The sequence below is a fragment of the Panthera uncia genome, chromosome A2 (assembly GCF_023721935.1).
Source record: "Panthera uncia isolate 11264 chromosome A2, Puncia_PCG_1.0, whole genome shotgun sequence".
NCBI classification, from domain to species: domain Eukaryota; kingdom Metazoa; phylum Chordata; class Mammalia; order Carnivora; family Felidae; genus Panthera; species Panthera uncia.
In genome coordinates this window covers 19,838,127-19,857,411 of record NC_064816.1, presented here as the reverse complement: position 1 = coordinate 19,857,411, position 19,285 = coordinate 19,838,127, and the positions used below count along the sequence as shown (strand labels likewise).

At 50.6% G+C, this 19,285-nt stretch overlaps 1 protein-coding gene across 2 annotated transcripts; it reads right to left on the bottom strand.

Moving 5' to 3' along the window:
* Positions 1-3,941: 3,941 nt before the first annotated feature.
* On the bottom strand, positions 3,942-9,670 carry GLYCTK (glycerate kinase). Of its 2 annotated transcripts, none has more exons than XM_049640616.1 (5): positions 7,319-9,670; positions 6,701-7,116; positions 6,326-6,477; positions 5,513-5,688; positions 3,942-5,176 (listed from the first exon to the last, which is right to left on the bottom strand). In XM_049640616.1, the coding sequence occupies exons 2-5, from the start codon at positions 7,075-7,077 to the stop codon at positions 4,310-4,312; spliced, it is 1,572 nt and encodes a 523-aa protein (XP_049496573.1). In that variant the 5' UTR covers positions 7,078-7,116; positions 7,319-9,670; the 3' UTR covers positions 3,942-4,309. The 2 variants fall into 2 exon arrangements, with proteins under 2 accessions (XP_049496573.1, XP_049496572.1); XM_049640615.1 differs by having other exon boundaries at positions 9,415-9,670.
* Positions 9,671-19,285: the final 9,615 nt, after the last annotated feature.

Genomic DNA, 19,285 nt, shown 5'->3' with positions numbered 1-19,285 from the left:
GGTGGAGACAGAGCCCTGGCTCTTTCGTGAGACTACAAGTGCAATTATTGGAGATGACCCAGGGCTACCAGGAGATCCAGAGACCCTGAAGCTGGGCAGGTGGGTGGGAGTGGATGGAGGGGGCAGAAGCCACTGCCGGGGCCCCGCCCCCTTCTCAGCTGGAGCTAGGGATGGAAAGGCAGAGCTACACGGGGACAGAGTGTGTTGCTCACACTTCTCCAGAGAGGCCAGCAGGGTGGCTCTGCTGGCTGCCAGAGGAGACAGGAAAGGCTGGGAGTATGCAGGGGCCAGGGGGTGGATCTCCGCAGTGGGATGCATCCTGGGGGTCCAGCCTCTGGCTATCTGGCCAGGGCAGAGCCAGGTCCTACAGCTGCCTGAACCCTCAAGGAGTCAGCAGTGGACAAGATTGTGGGGGGTAGTGACCCATAAGGCAGAGCTGCCAGTGGTATTTGTCCCCCTAGGACTGGTCAGATGGGGTACTTGTTTCCAGGAGTTAACTCTCCCTTGCCCTCTTCCCTAGCCAGAGCCTCCTCATCTGAGCAGGCAACAACCCCAGATGGACCAACATGTACAGAGAGGTGGAATCAGAACTATGGCCATCAAGTATCAAGGGCCCAGGTGGTCCTCCATAGCCCAACCCATCCAGCCTCTACAGTCTCAAGGGCAACCCAAGCCAGGGGAAGTAGGAGAACAAAGCCCCAGGACTGGTCCCAGTGATTACCCAGAGAGCAGTCATCCCTGTCTCAGGAAGAAAGGCCACTCTTCCTGGCCTGGACTCAGCTCACCACAGCTCTGTGACCCCACTCTCATGCAGTGGCCTGCCTAAGCCATTGGCTTTACCCTGAGTGGTCTGTCAGTATCCCCCCACCCCTACACACCCCCTGCTCTCCCCTAGCACACCCCAAATCCTCTCACTCAGCTAGGGACTCCTAGCCTGCAGTGAAGCCAGGTCTCCCCCACCGCAATCTGCCCCACCGCCTCATCATGTCCCTCACACGTGCTCCAGATCCAGAGGGATCGGACTGACCTCTCCATTTTTTTTCTGAGACACAAGGGGGCTCTCTCCCAGGCTGGGTCAGCTTACTCTAGCCTCAGCTGACCGCCCCACCCCCCGCCACCATACATTGGTTCTGTGACCTCTCAGGGCACTGTACACCCCAGAAGCCATTTAAAACTCAAATACCAGCCCCTGTGAGTGCCAGCCCAGTGCCAGAGGGCCTCAGTCAGTGAGCACCAAGGCCTTACTGAGAGGATGCACCTCTCCCTCACCTGTGGCACCTCCTCCACCTCCCTGCACATCCCCAGGCATCCCCCACCCCTGCAGTAAGGAAGGCCTCAGCATCTGTCATGAAACAGCCTCCCAGCATCGCTCCTTGCCAAAATCCCCATGAGGCTTGCCACCACTGTCAATGTGAAGTCCAACCTTTCAGCCAGCCAGGCACACAAGGCCCTTTGCCAATTGGCCTCTGCCAGCCTTTATGGCCTCCTTGCTTGACCAGATCTCCAGTAGGTAACCACACCAAACTGTGTCCTCACCCTAGGGTGGAGCAGAGCATGACTCAGAGGCCCGTTCAGGAACTGGCTGTGGGTTGAGCTGGACACACACGTGCCCACACGTGTCCCCCCCCACACACACATATGGATATGCATATGAATGCACACGCACACCTGTGTAGAAGCCCATCACCCAACTGCATGTGGTTTTCTACCAAATTGTACCCGCAGTGGAATGTGGAATCTGCACCAGGAAGGGACTGACGAATCTGTTTTATGGTTCCCAAGGGTAGTCATGTCACCATCCGCAAGCCCTTGAGAAGCAGCAAGGAAGCAAGAGTGGATCCCTGACTCTGGCTGAGCTCTCTCTGGGCCCCAGGGTCTCTGAGCCCCTGTGAGTGGGCAAGCAGGTCCTGACCAGGCTTTCCTTCTGGTTCTGTGGCAGACTTGCTGTGCAGCCCCAGACAAGCCACCTTCCCTCTCTGTTTCTCCAACTATAAAACAAAGGGATTTGGGCTAGCTGATACCTAAGGGCTGTCCAGGTGCACTGCCCAGCTGTTTTCAGTTCATGCCAAGTACAGGGAATGAAAGGGCCTATAAAGGTGGCAGCAGTGGGGGAGGGGGGCACCCTACATAGCAAGTGCCTCCAGCTGGGAATGGAAATGAGGTGGGCACAAGGGCAAGAGGAACCTGAGCCAGGACAGACAGAAGCAAAGAACCACAGGATGGGAGCAATTATGACCCATAACTGAAATTTATGGAGCAAATAGTTAAGTCCTATTGAACAGTCACCATACAGCGTTTATCTCGTATTTGCATCTAGATTGAGGCCAAGTAGATCTTTTCTCATCTTGGGGATACCAAATGAGCAAATCTAATGGGCCAGGCCCAATCCAGCCCCTGGCCTCCCAGCCCCCACAAACATAGGTGTAGGGCAAGGGCCAAAGCAGCACAGGAGAGACCTCCGGTGAGACCCCACCCACACCCAAACCCCTCAGCAGGCATGCAAGAGACCTAGTGTACAAAGCAGCACATCCCTATCCCCGGCCACCCACATCTGTGTGCTCACATGCCAACACACACACACACACATACACACATGCTGTGGACAAGGCAGACAAGGCCCTGCCCTCCTATCCTGCTCTTGCCTGGAACTTGACACCCAGCACCAACAGTCATGTCCGCATAGGCAAGGATTGACACAGACAGGGCATATCTAGAGGTTACCAGAGGAGCAACAGGGCACAGGCATTGCCACGTGGGGGCAACATTCCCTAGACTATGACATCCCCCCTCCCCCCAGTCAGTGGGAACTCCATGCCAATATAGAAGGAAAGGAAACGGTGCCCTGCATCACAGAGGGGTGCAAACTCCCCTCTTCCCTAAGCCTCCCTGGCCTCCAGAGCCTGGCTCACATTGTTGACTTCACCTTGTCCCCAGGTCATGAACAGTCTGCAAGCTGGGCTGTCCAGAGCCCAAGTGGGTAAGGGAGGCTCTTCCCAGGGGGAGAGCATGCCAGCCTTGGCCCAGAGCCCCTCACACCCTTAGACAGGAAGGGATAGCTGGGGTGGACGAGGGGGCCAGCAGGAGCAGCCCCAGGCCTCGCTGTTCTCTATGGCTTTTTATTCCTATGTGATTCTACTGCTCACTCATATAGGGATTGGAGCCGTGGCGCACGGCGGGGGCGGCCAGCGAGGGCTCGGATCCTGAGCAAAGGGGCCCAAAGAGAGGTAGCTGCTAGCCTAGCCAAGGGAACCTTTCCTCTGTTGCTCTCCCTACCCCCACCCCCACTGACCTCTTCCCTGGCCAACTGTAACAGGAGAATGGCCAGGTGGGCTGCTGGATCCCATCAGTACTCTGACCCACTATCTCAGCGCTGGAGACCACCACTCCAAGGCTGGCACTGGGTTCCAGAGGAGCAGCTAAAGGAACTGGGATGTTCCACCTGGAAAAATGGGCCTGACACAAGAAAACAAGGTCCAGAATCCTATGTGGCTGAGAGTAGCCCGTGGGTAAACAAAGGGCAGATCAACCAAAGAAGGTGTGGTCTGTGCCTAAGGGTTTTCCAAACACAGAAGGGAAGGACAGACTTAGTGGACAGTAAGCATTCACCCAGCAAGGCACACAGCAAGCAGAAGCTGGAGACTGCAACAGGGAGGCCACAGGGGAGTCACAGTTGGATAGGTGGCCAGTTGCTTTCAGACCCCACAGTCTGCAGTCCTTAGGCCTGTCCTCCCTCTCTGCTTGTCCCCATTGAATGTGTCAGAAGCCAGGCTCAACCTTCCTAGGCTCCTGTTTAAGTGAAGCAAGTGCTGAGTATACCCTGCAGAGCAGGGTGTGGGGAACTCCTGTAGGGTTTTAGCGCTGGGGCTGCAGGCTGATCCCACTCCCCTTCCCAGCAGTTCTGGGTGAGTCTTCGCTCAGAGGGAAAACACATGGAGAACCCATAGTGTGGCTCTTTTTATTTACAGTCCTTGCTTTACCCCACAGAAAGGACACTCAAGAGCTCAGCAGAGGGGCTGCCTGGGGGTGGGTGGGGAGAAGACTGGGAACAGCAAACTGGCTAAGGGGCTCATCCCAGTCCTCAGAGATACCTGCTATCTGTCACAGCAGAAAGTAGGGAGAAGAGAGCCCCCATCTGCCAGTCCGGTTGGAGGAATGAACACAGAGCAGAAGCCATGGGTGTGAGGTATAAGGGCCAACCAAGCAGCCTGGGCCAAGAAAAGAAGGAACCCTAAGGCCTGGTGAGGCCTGGTCGGCTCCAGGATGCTGTCCTGTAGGCCTCCTCTGTACTCCTAAAACACAACCTATACCATCACCGTGGCCGCAGGAACAGAAGGTGGGTGTCCATGACATTGGTGCCAGTCAGCCCTGTGTGCAGCAGGTGCACCCCACCACGAAAGCAACGGAAGAAGGTATGTGAGTCATTGTGAGATAGGAAGGTGGCCACGTCCAGGCCCTCAGCGGCAGCCTGGCTGGCCAGCTCAGGCATGACCCAGGCCCCAGCAGCCTCTGTGGGCCCATCCTGCCCATCGGTGCCGCCACTTAAAAACAGCACATCTACAGGCCCCAGTGGCTGTCGTCCCAGCTCTACTCCAACACGCAGGGCCAGTTCCTGGTTCCGGCCACCCTTTCCTGAGCCCTGCAATTGCACTGTGGGCTCACCACCAGCCAGCAGGCAGACGGGGCCCCTGGCCCTCACCACAGCCTCCAGAGCCTCCTTCAGCTGCAGGTCTGGGAGCTGGAGCTCAGCTGCCAGCTCACGGAGTTGTTCACCCTCCTCTGCAGAGGCTCCAGCCCCAGCCAGAGTGAGGCGGGTTCCAGCCACCTGGGCGAGCAACCCGTAGAACCGGGCTATACTTTCCACATCGCCCTGCATGGCTGCACTCAGCACCACAGCCTGGTACCCCAGCGCCTCAGCCTGCCGCTGGGCCTCGGCCAGCGCCAGCGCGTTGGAGCCAATGATCACGTTGAGTACGTGACCACAGGTGTGTGGCCCATGAGGGTCAGAGTCAGCCCGAGCCAGCACAGTCTTCACGGAACGTGGCAGGGCAGCACGAAGGCCGTAGCGATTGAGGATGTGCAGGCAATCTTGCACGTTGTGGACGCTAGCCACAGTGGGGCCGCTGGCGATCACCTCCACAGGGTCCCCCACCACGTCTGACAGAATCAGGCTCACCACCTGGGGTGGGGTCGCAGAAGCAAGGCTCAGTCCCTCCTGGCCCTCACCCTACAGCCACTGAGGATAAACCACCACACGCCCCCTACCATGTATCCACACACCCTCACACTGCCCAGTGCATTTTCTTACCCACTTCTAACCCCTCTCAAGGGGGTTTGTAGAACATGTGGCCACTTGGACCCCCCCCCCATTCCTCTCTGAGGCCCCTCTCAGCTAGCCCTGTGGACTCCCACACCAGGCCCCTGCCAATCTGTCTGTTGTTCTAGGCTTTCATCTCCCTGGTGCATGTGGGCTCCTCCAGCCCAGGGCTGCCTGGGGTAGAAGCAACCCATGTACCTGGGCAGGGTAGGCAGCCTGAGCCAGCCCCCCACCCTTGAGCTGGGACAAGGCCTTCCGGATTGTGTTCAGCTCCTGGATGTTGGCTCCACGGGCCGCCAGCAGTTTGGTGAGTGTCTGCTTTTCCTCCAGTGTGACGGGTGGGATAGGGGCTGGCAGCAAGGCTGAGCCCCCACCTGCAGAGACAGTGAAGAAGTTGGGAAGATGGGACAGAACTGCAAAGGAACCTCCCCACTCAGGGAAGCAGGCAGGCAGTGCCCACATTAGGGAAGGGGATGCTGGAAAGGTGGGGTTAGGGTGCCCCCGTGTGGACATGCAGTGACCGTGTGTACAGTCACCACACCCTGGGCCCCTGAGGCTGTGCCCTGCCTTAGGGTAGCCTAGGTCCCAGCAGGCACTAAAAGAACTATTCCATAAGAACTTGGAATAGGGGCTGCCCCTCATCCAGGAGGAGACAGTGAGACCAAGGAGGGGCTCCGTGGGAGCTAGAGACCTGGGTTCTAGCCCCAGATCACATTGGCAAGAGAGCAGCAACAGCAGGGACATTTTCCCTGCAACACCCTGAGTTAGATGTTCCCTATGTACCCCCTCACGGTCACCCAACAGGGTCAGTCAGGGGAGGACCCCACAGCTCCGGGGAGGCCAGATACAATACCCAGGGCCACCTGGGGGTCAGCCATCCAGGTTCCTTACTGCCTCCCTTGCTCTTGTGACCCCGAGGGCTCAGACCAACCATCTCTCACAGACCTGGTATTTGGAACCACCACCACCATCCCCCAAACTGTCCTGAATGAGCCAACCTGGCACCCATACCTGAGATGAGCACAAGCAGTAGATCGTCAGCTGTGAGGCTTTCAGCCAGCTGCCGGATGGCCAGTGCGGCCCGGAGTGCATCACGGTCTGGGAGGTTGTCCTCTGCGCCCTCAAATACCTGGACACAGCTGTGTGGCTTCAGCAGCATCTCCCTGAAGAGACAGAACAGACAGCAAGAGATGGGGTGAGTTCCTCTCCTTCCACCTGATTTCCCAGCTGTACAGGTGAAGGATGCCAACTGGCACCCATCCTGGAGCCAATCTAGACCCAGAAGGAAAGGGATGCTGGTGAGGGAGGGAGGCCCAATGGGGCCTGAGTTTGGCTTAGCTTCCCCGCCCGATGGACAGTGGGCAGCAGCCCCCCAAGGCTCCTTACTGTTTGCCAGCATGCTCCATGGCAGCACGGATCCCCTTGGGAACGCTGATCACACCCTGCACGAGATGCTGGCCCAGTAGCTCCTCAGCTGCAGCTGCCATGCCCAGCACAGCCTTGCCAAAGCCCACCAGGTAGAGGTTTTGCCGCAGCTGAAAGCTCCGGTCCCGTACCTTCAGCTGCCCACCACCAGGATCCAAGGACAGTGCCCGGTGCAGCATGGGGCCTGGAAGCACGGCACCCACAGCGCTCTCAAACAGCTGCCGTGCCTGCTCCGCGAGGGCCATGCCACTGGCCAGCCGGACCACTGCGCCACCCAAGAGGAGTGGGCGCAAGGGGGCTCGGGCCAAGCAGGGCAGGACCTGCAGAACTGCAGCCATGCCCCACTGTTCTCAGCACCACCTGGCACCCATGGCTGCCTAGGGGGAAGAAAGCACCAGTAAGGCCGCTGCAAGACCAGAGTCACCCCCACCACCACCACCACAGCTACCTCTCTGAGGGCTTGGGGCCGCTGGACCTCACAGTGGCTGCTGCAATGGGCCATCTGCCAGTCCAAGACTTTCTGAGGCCCTCAGCTGCCTCATCTAACTCCAGTTCTCGGAGCCCAAGCCCGCCACCTACCATGTCCTTCTCTTCTGCAGGCTCTACTCTGGCCCTCTGGACACTCTGCCCCGGGTCCAAAGGTCCTGTTAGCCGAGCCCTCCCCTAGGCCACCCGCTTCGGCTGAGAGTTAATCATTCATAGAGGGAGCAATTCCTCTCATTGGGCTCCCGCCCCACCCCTTTTCCACCCCCTTCACTTCTAAGCCCTCGTCCAGGAGCAACACCCCTTTCTGGCACTCCTTCCTTGCCTGTTTACCACTTCTGTTGCCAAGAGGCTGCCGGCTGTCCCACCAACTGACCCTGAGCCTGATGACCTGTAACCTGCTCAATTTCATTAGCTCATGGATCTGGTCTGGGAAGCCTAGGTCTGTGTGGGGAGGCTGTAGGCTCACAGGAGCACTGACAGGCAGACCCAGAGCACATCCTCAGGACACACAGCCTGAGGAATCCCAGTGCTCAAGGCCAGTCCAGCAAAAGGTTTGGGTTCAAGCGAGAAATGGCAGCAAAGACTGGCTCATGATGGAACCTCAGATAAGTCCCTAGACACCACAATAAGGCCATATACCTTGGGGCCCACACTGCAGGACAAAAAAGGACACCCTTCCACCTACTTGGCTAGCTAGACCCACCTCTGCTAAGAACATGCCTTTCACTCTGACCTAACAAGACAAGTCTTGGGTCACACCACCTACAGGAGTGAGAGCCGAGTGTCTGGAGCAGGAAAGGCCAGGCTTCCAGAACTGAGGCCAGTCATTTTCCCCACTGGGCAAGGTAAACGCTAAAGTAGCCTCAGGGTGAAGGTCAGGAAGCTGTAAAGGAATTCAGGGACAATAAAGCCCCAAAGAGCTCATCTCTAAAAGAGGCATCTGCTTTAACAATGCCCACCATAAATGCTGCCAGCTGACTGCACAAGTATGCACAGAACAGGGGAAGGAGGCTGGGAATCAGGCTTCAGCTCTACCAAAGAGACAATTCCTTTTCTCTCACTGGACCTCACATACAAAATGAGAGGTGGGATGAGAAGATTAACGCTTTCCCCTTGACATCCTTGGTCTCTCTGAAGCTGCCCACTGTTAACACAGAAAACCTGAGCCCCACTTTATCCCACACTCAAAAGACCTAACAATGTGTGGTCCTCAGCCACTTAGCCAGCATGGTTCTCAGCTTTCCCATAAGACCAATGCTGCCTGACTCCAGCATTAAAAGGAACACAGAGGGTGCTGACATATGGACTCTGAAAAATGGGCTCAATTTTTGCCAGGAAGCCCCTGGGGATGGCCCATTAGGCTAGGAACCAAAAGTGGCTTAGAATCTAGCAATAGCCTGACAGCCTGCATGAACTTTGTACCTCTTTCCCAGATGGACACAGGCCTTGCCACAGTACACCAGAGCTCGGGGGAGGGAGGGGGAGAGGGGTGTTCAAGGCAAAGGTTGCCAGTTAAAATATAAGATGTATTTGAATTTCAAATAAATCAGATCTTTCTTTCTTTCTTTTTTTTTTTTTTTGAGAAAAAGAGATAAAGAGAGAATGAGCAGGGGAGGGGCAGAGAGATGGAGAATCCCAAGCAGGCTCTGCCCTATCAGCAGAGCCTGACCAGGGAGCTCAATCTCACCATCCTGAGATCATGACCTGAGCTGAAATCAAGAGTCCTACGCTTAACTGACGGAGTCACCCAGGTGCCCCTCAATTAGGGATTTTTAAAATACAAGTATGTTCCATACAATATTTGAGGCATACCTACACTAAAAAAAAAGTTACCTATTTGAAATTAAATTTTAACTGCACGTCCTGTATTTTTACTTGCTACTCTTTATTCACACACCCTCTCTCCTAAAACTCCCAGGTACTCCAGAGATAAATCCGGCAACACCGAGAAGACCCTCCTTGACTCCTCCTCGCCACCAAGTGGGGCTGGAGCCACTTCCGGCCTTTTCCTGCCCGCACATGCTCCGGAAGTAATGTCATTCTCTACCGGCGCCTTAGACCTTTCCGAGGGAACTTCGCTGCCGCGTGATGTCCGGTAGTGACCCGAGAAATAATGGCCCGCCACCACCTGGACCCGCCACTGCCCCGCCCAAGGACTTCTTCCGTGGGCCCTCGCGCCGTGGACTTACCGCCCCACCGCTCTGGGTCGCGGCTTCCGGTGCTGGAGACCGGAAGTACTCGCGGGTAGGGCGGAGCGGAATCGGGAAGTGTGGGGTGAGAGGGGGCGGGGTTGGGGTGCTGCCAGGCGCAAACTGCCGTGGGAGGGGGGGTGTGAGATTTGTGCGAGTGGGAACTAAGGCGTTTCCTCCACTCGGACTTTTGGGAGGCTTGGGTGGAGCCACCTTCAGGCTGTATTGCTTTCATCTCTGCAACGGGGGCAATAATCTCTGACTCACCCAATTGCCGTAAGCGTCCCCTCCTTTATCCCGTAGGATCCCATCAATCAGCAAATACATTCCTTGCTCCTGTTAGGTGCCCGGCAATAGACTGAGCAAAGGGACTGAGAATTACGATTTCCCCATAATTCACCCTTTCTGGAGCCAGATTAAATCATCCCGGCTCCTCTCCACCTCTGTAATCCCACAACTCTTTTGTGTTCACCCCTCTCCTCCGTGGCCAACCAATTGCATGAACCTCGAGCAGACAAGCTGCCTGTAAACATGAATGACCCTGGGTCTCCCTTACTCTCTCCATTCTCAGCCTGTGTCCACCCTTGAGCCTGATTTGATGCCTTCCCGCATTCAAAAGACAAGTCCTGACCAGACTCCAAAGACACAAAAGAGTTTTGCTTTTTTTTTTTAACATATTCTCCTGGGGAGATGGGGGGAGGGAGTTACATCACAAATCACACAGCAGACTTTCTAAAAATCTTAAAACATATCCCCACCACCACCACCAGTTTCCTTTTGCAGCTGCCACATCTCTCCATAGGTCTCCAAACCATGCTCTGCTCTCATGAACTCCTCCTAACCCCTTCCCAGCTGTGTCCCTGGATTTTTCTTTACAATTATAACAGAGGACCTTTTATTCCCTGTCACCCTCTCCCAAACTTCCCCTCTCCATCATCAAAACAAAGGCACCTTCAGGAGAATCTGCCCTCCTTAGATGTGGGGAGATTGTCAATACTTAAAATTTCAGCTTTTCCTTGCAGATAGTAAGTAGTCTTGGTTCAGCTTGCATTTATTCATTCCTCCAGCATTCAGCAGACATTCCCTGACTTTCTATGTAGGTCAAATGCTACAGCTACTGGGATGAGTAAGAAGTGGTACTTTGAGTTGAGAATTTTACTCTGCTTTCGTAATTGCAGACCCCCATTACTAGAAGGAATGTATATTTGAGCACCTCTCTCATTATTTAGTGCCAGAGACTCATGAACGGATACCATTTACCATGCCAATGCTGTTCTGTCAGACTGTAAGCAGGAAGACTAATTATACCCATGTTTTAAATCCTTCTCCCACCCCACTACTCACAAGATGTATTTAACAGCAAGGTTTAAATGCCCACTGGACTCTGAGTTCTTGGAAGGTGGTGACTTGGTCTAATTTATATTTGCATCTCTACTGCTTTGCATAGGACCAGGCACTAATAAAAGCTGGAATTTCTATATTTTTTATCTCCCACCCCACTTTCTTTCTTCCTTTCCTTATTTTTTTAACGAATTGACAAGAGAACAGTGAAGTAAGTACTCAGCTACAAAGTGCTGCAGACCCAAAGTAGAAAGAATTTCGCAAAAGGAAAAGAAATGGGGCGCCTGGGTGGCTCAGTCGATTGGGCAGCTGATTTCGGCTCAGGTCATGATCTCACAGCTCGTGAGTTCAAGCCCCGCGTCGGGCTCTGTGCTGACAGCTCAGAGCCCGGAGCGTGCTTCAGGTTCTGTGTCTCCCTCTCTCTCTACCCCTCCCATGCTGTCTCTCTCTCAAAAATAAATAAACATTAAAAAAATTTTTTTTAAAGGAAAAGAAATAATGGTAATAACAAGTAGAAGCCTTCGTGAAGCAGTGGGATTTAGATCTAAGAAAACAACTGGGCTCATCAGAATGCATACACATACCTTGATAGTAGGCATGAATATGCCTATAGTCTTTTTAAGTGCACTTTGACAGTAAGTATCGATGTCAAAAATGAGGGGGCGCCTGGGTGGCTCAGTTGGTTAAGTGTCTGGCTTCGGCTCAGGTCACGTGTGAGCCCTGCATCCAGCTCTGTGCTGACAGCTCAGACAGAGCCTGGAGCTTGCTTCGGATTCTGTGTCTCCCTCTCCTGCCCCTCCCCCACTTGCTCTCTCTCTCTCTCTCTCTCTCTCTCTCAAAAATAAACATTAAAAATTTTTTTTTAATTAAAAAATGTGACAGGCAACTTCAGTACGAGGAAATAACTGGTTGTGTAGACAAAGATGATGTAGGGAAGGAAAAAGACTTTGTCCTCTATTCTCTTAGGTTCAGTGGTTGAGGCCCTACGAACTAAACTGACAGAAGACAGATCAACAGAGGGAAAAGTTTATTTCATATGTATATGGGGGGCCTCAGAGAAATGAAGTAAAAACCACAAAGAGGCCAATAGGCCTGAGAGCTTATATATATATATATACCAGTTTAAACAAAAAGCAATAAATTTGAAAGATGTGACGAGACAAAAGGGGTTCATACTTGTGCGGGTAATAAATTGTGGGAAAGTGTATATATATATATATTATATATATATTATATATATATGGAAGATATATATATAAAATATATATATATATTATATATATGGAACTAATAGAAGATAAGGATTGCTGTTAGTAAGATTTGTTTGTACAGATTCACCTTTGGCATTGGCTCTCCCTCTCCTGGTACAGGGAGGACTCTTTCTCATTGGAAATTTATATCCTGCTTTTATGTAGGAAGGAGGAGGGCAGGGAGCCTTTTCTGCATCTGTCCTGAAATTTCTTCAATTCAAAGTAATCCTTATGCCAAAGTGGCATATTTTGGGATGGCATATTCTGATCCCCTTTAAATGGACATGAGATATCCAGCCCAGAGTTGTAAGTATAGAGCAATCTAAATATCCATTGAGAAGATAATTTATACAAATAAGTTATAGTACTTCTAAACAGGTATTTAAAATGGTATTCTAATATTATTAAGGCTTACATATGTGTTACTTTTTGCAATGCTATTCTATGTTTAAAAAAAACTGTTGAGGGGCGCCTGGGTGGCTCAGTCGGTTGAGCGCCGACTTCGGCTCAGGTCACGATCTCGCGGTCCGTGAGTTCGAGCCCCGCATCGGGCCCCTATGCTGACAGCTCAGAGCCCGGAGCCTGTTTCAGATTCTGTGTCTCCCTCTCTCTGACCCTCCCCCATTCATGCTCTGTCTCTCTCTGTCTCAAAAATAAATAAACGTTAAAAAAACCAAAAAAAAACCTGTTGAAAAGATAATTGACCGACTGGGTGGCTCAGTCGGTAGAGCATGTGACTTTTGATCTCGGGGTTGTGAGTTTAAGCCCCACATTAGGCATAGAGCTTACTTTAAAAAAAGAAAAACAACCATTTAAGTCAAATATATAAGCCTTTTGCATTATTCGAGCAAGCTGAAGGAAAGAAGGCATGTACTGGGGTACATTACTTATACCCTATTGAGGGAGAATTTACTGAATTTATTCATCAGATTAAGCTTTAATTTAAAATTTTTTAAGTTTATTAGTCTTGAGAGAGAGAGGAGAGAGAGAATCCCAGGTAGGCTCCCCACTGTCAGTACAGAGCCCAACGTGGGGCTCGAACTCAAGAACTGTGAAATCATGACCTGAGCCAACATCAAGAGTCGGATAATTAACCAACTGAACCACCCAGGTGCCCCTGGATTAAGCTTTAATTTGAATGTTCCCTTTTAAAGTTTTTTTTTTAATGTTTATTTATTTTTGAGAGAGAGAGACAGAGACAGAACACGAGTGGGGGAAGGGCAGAAAGAGAGGGGGAGAAACTGAATCTGAAGCAGGCTCCAGGCTCCGGGCTGTCAGCACAGTGCCCGACTCAGGGCTCAAACTCACGAACCGTGAGATCATGACCTGAGCCTAAGTCAGACGCTTAACCAACTGAGGCACCCAGGTGGCTCTAAAACATCCCCTTTTAGAGCAAAGGAAGAGGTTGTTCCTGGGTGAGGTTAGGTCATCAGTGACCAGGGGAAGATGGCAGTAATGGTACCCGTCTCCACTAACAGTGCTGAATCTCAGGAATTCGACATGGGTGAAGTACTTGGTCCCTGTAACTCTGAAATCTGCACACCACCACCCCCGGCCCCGCTCCCCGCACACAAGCTCAAAGAGGTCATCAGGGTAGTGAATGGTACAAATTTGTGAGATCAGTGCTCAGTCTTGGGCTTTCTGACCTTGGAACTTTGCTGTAAATAAGCCCTGCTTGTTGAGAAAGCTGATCACAAATGATTGCAGCCGTTTGAGGTTTCAGATGCCTGTGGAGGTTTGGAGTGTTAGTGCACATTGCCAGTCCGGCAGAGTCAGCAGCCGTCCCCCTCAAGTCCCTGTCCCTCTATCGACATTCACCCTGTTATCCTCCAACCTCAAACCATGGTGGTGTGTGCTCGTGCTATTTACCACCGAAGTCCAGTTCTCTCCCCTTCCAGCACTTCCTGGCCCTCTTGTGGTTGAGAAGAGTCATTCAGCTAGTTATGGCCAACCGGTGGCATAGCGAGTAGAAGTGGTGTGGTTCATTTCTGGGCAGTTAGCTGCCCAGGTGAAACCTTCCTGAGCATTTTCCCCTTGGGCTTAGCAACTGACAACCTTCAAGATGGTGGCTTTTTTGCCAACCTAAAACCTGAGTGACAGATGGGAAGAGCCATCCTGCTAACCCACAAAGGACAGGTATTGAAAATAGAAAGTGAACCTTTGATGTTTAAAGCTACTAAGATGTTGGGGCACCTGGATGGTTCAGTCATTTGACCATCCGATATTGGCTCAGGTCATGACCTCACAGTTTGTGGGTTCGAGCCCCGCGTCGGGCTCTGTGCTGACAGGGTGAAGCCTGCTTTGGATTCTGTGTCTCCCTCTCTCTCTGTTCCGCCCCGACTCATGCTCTCTTTGTCTAAAAAATTTAAAAAAATTAAAAAAAAATTTTTTTTTAAAAAAGCTACTAAGATGTGGGAGTTTGTGTTATTGCACCATAACCTAGCCTATGCTGGTTGATATGTACACTTTATCCTGTTGCAAGTTAGTTTCAGAAATCAAGACCTGCATTTTAGAATCGTGATCTACTTTTGATGTCAGATCATCTGGAAAATGTTGGTTCTCACTGGCATTCATCTTGCTAGATGCACCAAGAGATCAAGAACATCTTGCTGTATGTTCAAATTCAGGAGAGTCTTGTACACTAATCAATACCACAAGGCAGGAGCACAAAGCAGAAAGCAACTTTCATGAGGAGAAATTCTTTGCATCAGTCTTGGGATTCTGTGGTGGGGCAGATTTTTATTCCATCAGTTCATGTGGCCTCTGGGGTTCTCTTCCTTTACTGCATTTTAATTGTGACTGGTCAAAGGTAAATGATTGCAAGAATTCAGGACCAGCAGGAAATGTAAGATTGATGTAGAACCAAAAATAAAAATAGTGAACATGAACATGTTCCATCTTTTCTCCAATAAGATATACTCAGCTTGGTTATTCAGTGTAAAAACTATTGTGAATTATTATACTGCATCCATAAGAGAAACCTTAAAATCCACTGTGAAAATAAAGCAGTGATTTTTTTTTTTTAATTTATGCAAAACCTGGGATAAATCAGGCTCTCCATCATCAATTCCAAACTGGAGGCAGCTGCCTTCTCAGGGAGGCACTCCTGGTTTCCATGGCCTCCCTTCCACTTATCCTTGACATCCTGGACCTCTTCCTTAGCATTCAGCCCCTAATGCCTCACGGAGGTGGCACCAAGGGGTAAAGAGATCCCTTTTGGGGGCTTCCAGGGCCAGCTCTACAGTGAGTTTTCAGGAGCCTCCTCTTCCACCCTCCACCCCTGCTTTTGTCTCTGCAGCGCTAGACCCTTCTCCAGGGCAGGCCCAAGGTAGGTGCACTGGGAGACCCCAGAGACACCAGAGCTCCGATGTGGGGATGGATAGGGTCCTGAGGCCGGAAGGAGTGGCGTTTTCTTTTTCTTTAAGTTTTTAAATTTTATTTGTTTTGAGAGAGAGAGAGCATGAGCGGGCAGAGGCAGAGAGAGAGGGAGAACCACCCGGGGTTCAAACTCAGGAACTCAGATCATGACCTGAGCTGAAATCAAGAGTCGATGCTTAACTGACTGAGCCACCCAGGCACCCCAGCAGTGGAGCTTTCTTAGGTGAAAGCTGTGAAACACCATAGGCTATTTTTCTTGCAAGGAGGGGTGGGGGGTATAAATAACGCTCCCAGAAGCAGCACTGCTGTGACAGATCCGGGATTGCCAAAGCACTGCAGGTTGAATTGTCAGAAAGGATTTTTAAGCCTTTTGAAATAGTTCTGTTTGTTTAGAGGCAGAGGCCCTGGGCCTCTAGGCAATTCTTCCTGGATCTGAGCAGTCTAGGTTTATCTGGGAAGAACCCATCCCTTCCTTCCAGAACAAAAAGGCATTGTTTACCAACAATGGACTTTGTTAAATGTGAATGACTACCTACCCTTTGCCCTAGAAACTGGGCTGGAACTTTCCAGTCAGAAGCAGAGTATGAATCCAGACTCAAGGCTTATTGGCTGTGTGACTTTAGGAAAGTTATTTAACCTCTCAGTCTTCATCATTAAAATGGGGTTAAGAGCATTAAATAAACAATATGTTTCTAGTGCATGTAGAAAGGCTCAAAGTTGTGGCTGGGCCAGCTTTGTGGGTGTGGGACCTGTGTAGTCACACAGGGAACCAAGGTCAGAAGGGTCCTGCACTCGAAGATTGAATATTGTCAAATATTCTACCGTTGCTGTCTAGCATTTCTTAATGATTTTTTGAGGAGGGGCCCATATTTGTATTTTGTACTCGGCCCTGAAAATTATGTAGTCGATTTCAGATCCCCTCTTTTCAGACCCCCTGGTCCTAGGGCTCAGGACCTCTCTGAGGAATTCCAGTAGGTGGTCACATGTTAGGAGGACCAGTGTCCAAACTGGGGGCGGGCCGGGGGGGGGGGGGAGCAGAGGTGGCACTGTGGTTCCTGGGCAGTACTGAGGCTGTAATGAGAACATCTGAACTCCCCCGCTATGACAGGCATGTCCTGGCCACTGGGCCCAGGAGAGCTCTTTAGGCAAGAGACCTAGAAACCCTCCCTCACTCAGTAGCTGTAGGCCACACTTGGGAGTCGTCCACAGGCTGATCCCTTGGGGGAAACTGAACACTGCATGTAATTCAGGCGTGGTACAAGCCACATGAATTATATGAAATCAGCCCCGGGTTCCTTGGAAAAGGAATGTTACCTCCATGCATGGCCATCATTATTTCCTATTGGTGGTACGTGAAATGAAGCATTCATTTAGCAAAAGCAGGCAATTTGTCAGGTGAGAAGTGTTCTATGTGAACTGAGTGTGACAGCTGAAATGTGCTGTACGGAGTTACCATGGGTTGCAATTGTGTTCCAACATTTTGCTTTTCTCTGTGGTGATTATGTTCACACACACACACACACACACACACACACACACACAGCCTTCCCAAAGAAGAGTCACACAACTGTAGTTATTGTGAGGGCTTGTTTAAGAAGTTGAGGGGGAGTAGAAAACACAACCCCAGAGTGTGCCACTTGGGCATGTAGATTGTTTTGAACTGAAGGAAATTAAGCTGACTCAGGAAAACCGCCCAAGGAATTCAGATAGAGGGCCTGTAACAGGAAGAGAGCTGTTACCAGAGATAACTGTTTACATCAGAAAGACTTATCTGTGGGGCGCCTGGGTGGCTTAGTCCCTTGCCCGTCCAACTCTTGATCCCAGCTGTCATGATCTCACAGTTCGTGGGGGTAAGCCCCCGTGTTGAGCCTCACGTTGACTGTGCAGACCCTGCTTGGGATTCTCTCTCTCCAAACAAACAAACAAGATTTTTAAAAATGCTGTTTAAAAAAACAGAAAACTTATCTGCCTCGCGTGACAAACATTTGTTTACCAAACATTTGCTCTTCTCATCTTCTTATGAATTGTCTTTCTCCCCATTGAAGCCCTAGCCCCCCACCCTTTTCTCCATGGCTCAGCATATCGTATACAAACCTCAATTGCCAGGGCACCTGGCTGGCTCAGTGAGAAGAGCATATGACTCTTTTTTTTTTTTTTAATGTTTATTTATTTATTTTGAGAGAGAGCTAGCAAGCTCCCATGTGAGTGGGGGAAGGGCAGAGAGAAAGGGACAGAGAGAATCCTAAGCAGGGATTCTGCGCTGTCAGCACCAAGCACGACTCAGGGCTTGATCTCACGGTTCATGTGATGATGACCTGAGCCGAAATCAACAGTCAGACACTTAATCTACTGACCCACCCAGATGCCCCAAGAGCATGACTCTTGATCTCAGGATGGTGAGTTTGATTCCCACATCGGGTGTAGAGATTACTTTAAATGAATAAATAAAAACTTAAAAACAAAACAAAAAAACCCCTCAGTTGCCTGACTGCCTGAAGGGGCCAAGGGCAGGCTACCCCAAAACGTGCCACTTTGGTATATTATTTTAAGTAAAATTTACTGAAGAAACAGCCTATGCAAGAAGGACACTCAGACCCTCCTCTGTCCCCCTGAAAGCAGAAAATAAATCTCCCAGGTGAAAGGTACCCTCCCTGTACCAGGAGATAAAGAGACACCCTTCTCACCAGAGATGGGAAATTCAGAGCCCAGAAGGCTGTATAAATAACTCTTGTTACTTTTTACTAATTTATGACCCCAGCCCAAATTCTGTTTAGAATTTCTTACTAATTGAGGCTCCCAAAGTTAAGTTTTCTTTGTTCCGTCAATTCCTCACAGATTTATTGTCTCTTTGTCTAAAGAGTATGACAACTGCCTGCCTTCATCATTTCTTGAAGTCTCAATTCCATAACTGGACTTCTGTACATGCGTAATGAAACTCTGGTATTTTTTCCTGTTCGTTAATCTGTGTCATGTCAATTTAATTCCTAGTCCAGTTGGAAGATGTTGAGAGTAGAGAAGAATTTTTTCTTCTCTTCAGTTGGTGTAGTTGGCAGGATACTTTAATTCACTGGACATCGCTCGCTCCAGACACTGTAGCAGCTGAGAGATCCTGGACATCCAACATCCAACATCCAACTGGCAAAAGGTAAGATCTCTTACCATGTCAGCCTCCTGGAAGCTCTACAGAGTCCAATGGAGATAGAGTGGTGAGAATCTTTTTTTCTTCCTGTAAATTTAGATTAGCAGGAGAAAATATTGTGGAACTAGCTCCTTGGGCAACTCTCAAGCTGACCTCAGAGACTGTTGAGTTAAAGAGACTGGCCATCCATTTAAACAAACTTTGCTGTGGATCCTCTATGTAAAAACAGAATGAGGTTTTTCCTTTTGTTCTGTGTCCTAAGAGTTTGGCTTTGTGACCCATGAGAACATTTTTCTCTGATTTCTGCCTTCAGGAGGGTACACTTACTGAGGTCCACTTTGGTGGCCAGTCAAATAGAGACGCATAGTTACAATTTGCACTCTGTCTGGCCAGGCCAGCTTGCAGGGGAATTTGTCATAAAAGGTCCCAGCCCATAAGGGGCCTTTGTTGTCCAAGCTTCGTTGCTTGGCAGGGCTAGAAAAATCCCATCCCAGTAGCACCCACCCAGTGTCACAAATTAGAGGGTCTGTGACTAGAGGCATCTCACCATTTCATGAGAGACCAGAGACTTCCTTACCTCCTGTGCAACAGAGGTCTTTGTTCTTAGACTAATTTTGGGAGTGAACTTTTGGATCATGGGGGTTATATCATATATGCCCTCTCTGGACACCCCTTGTATCTTTGGTTAAACCATTAAAAGGCTTATTGGTTTGAGTCCCTATTAATAGATCCTATTCATCAATGGCCAGACATTGACTATATT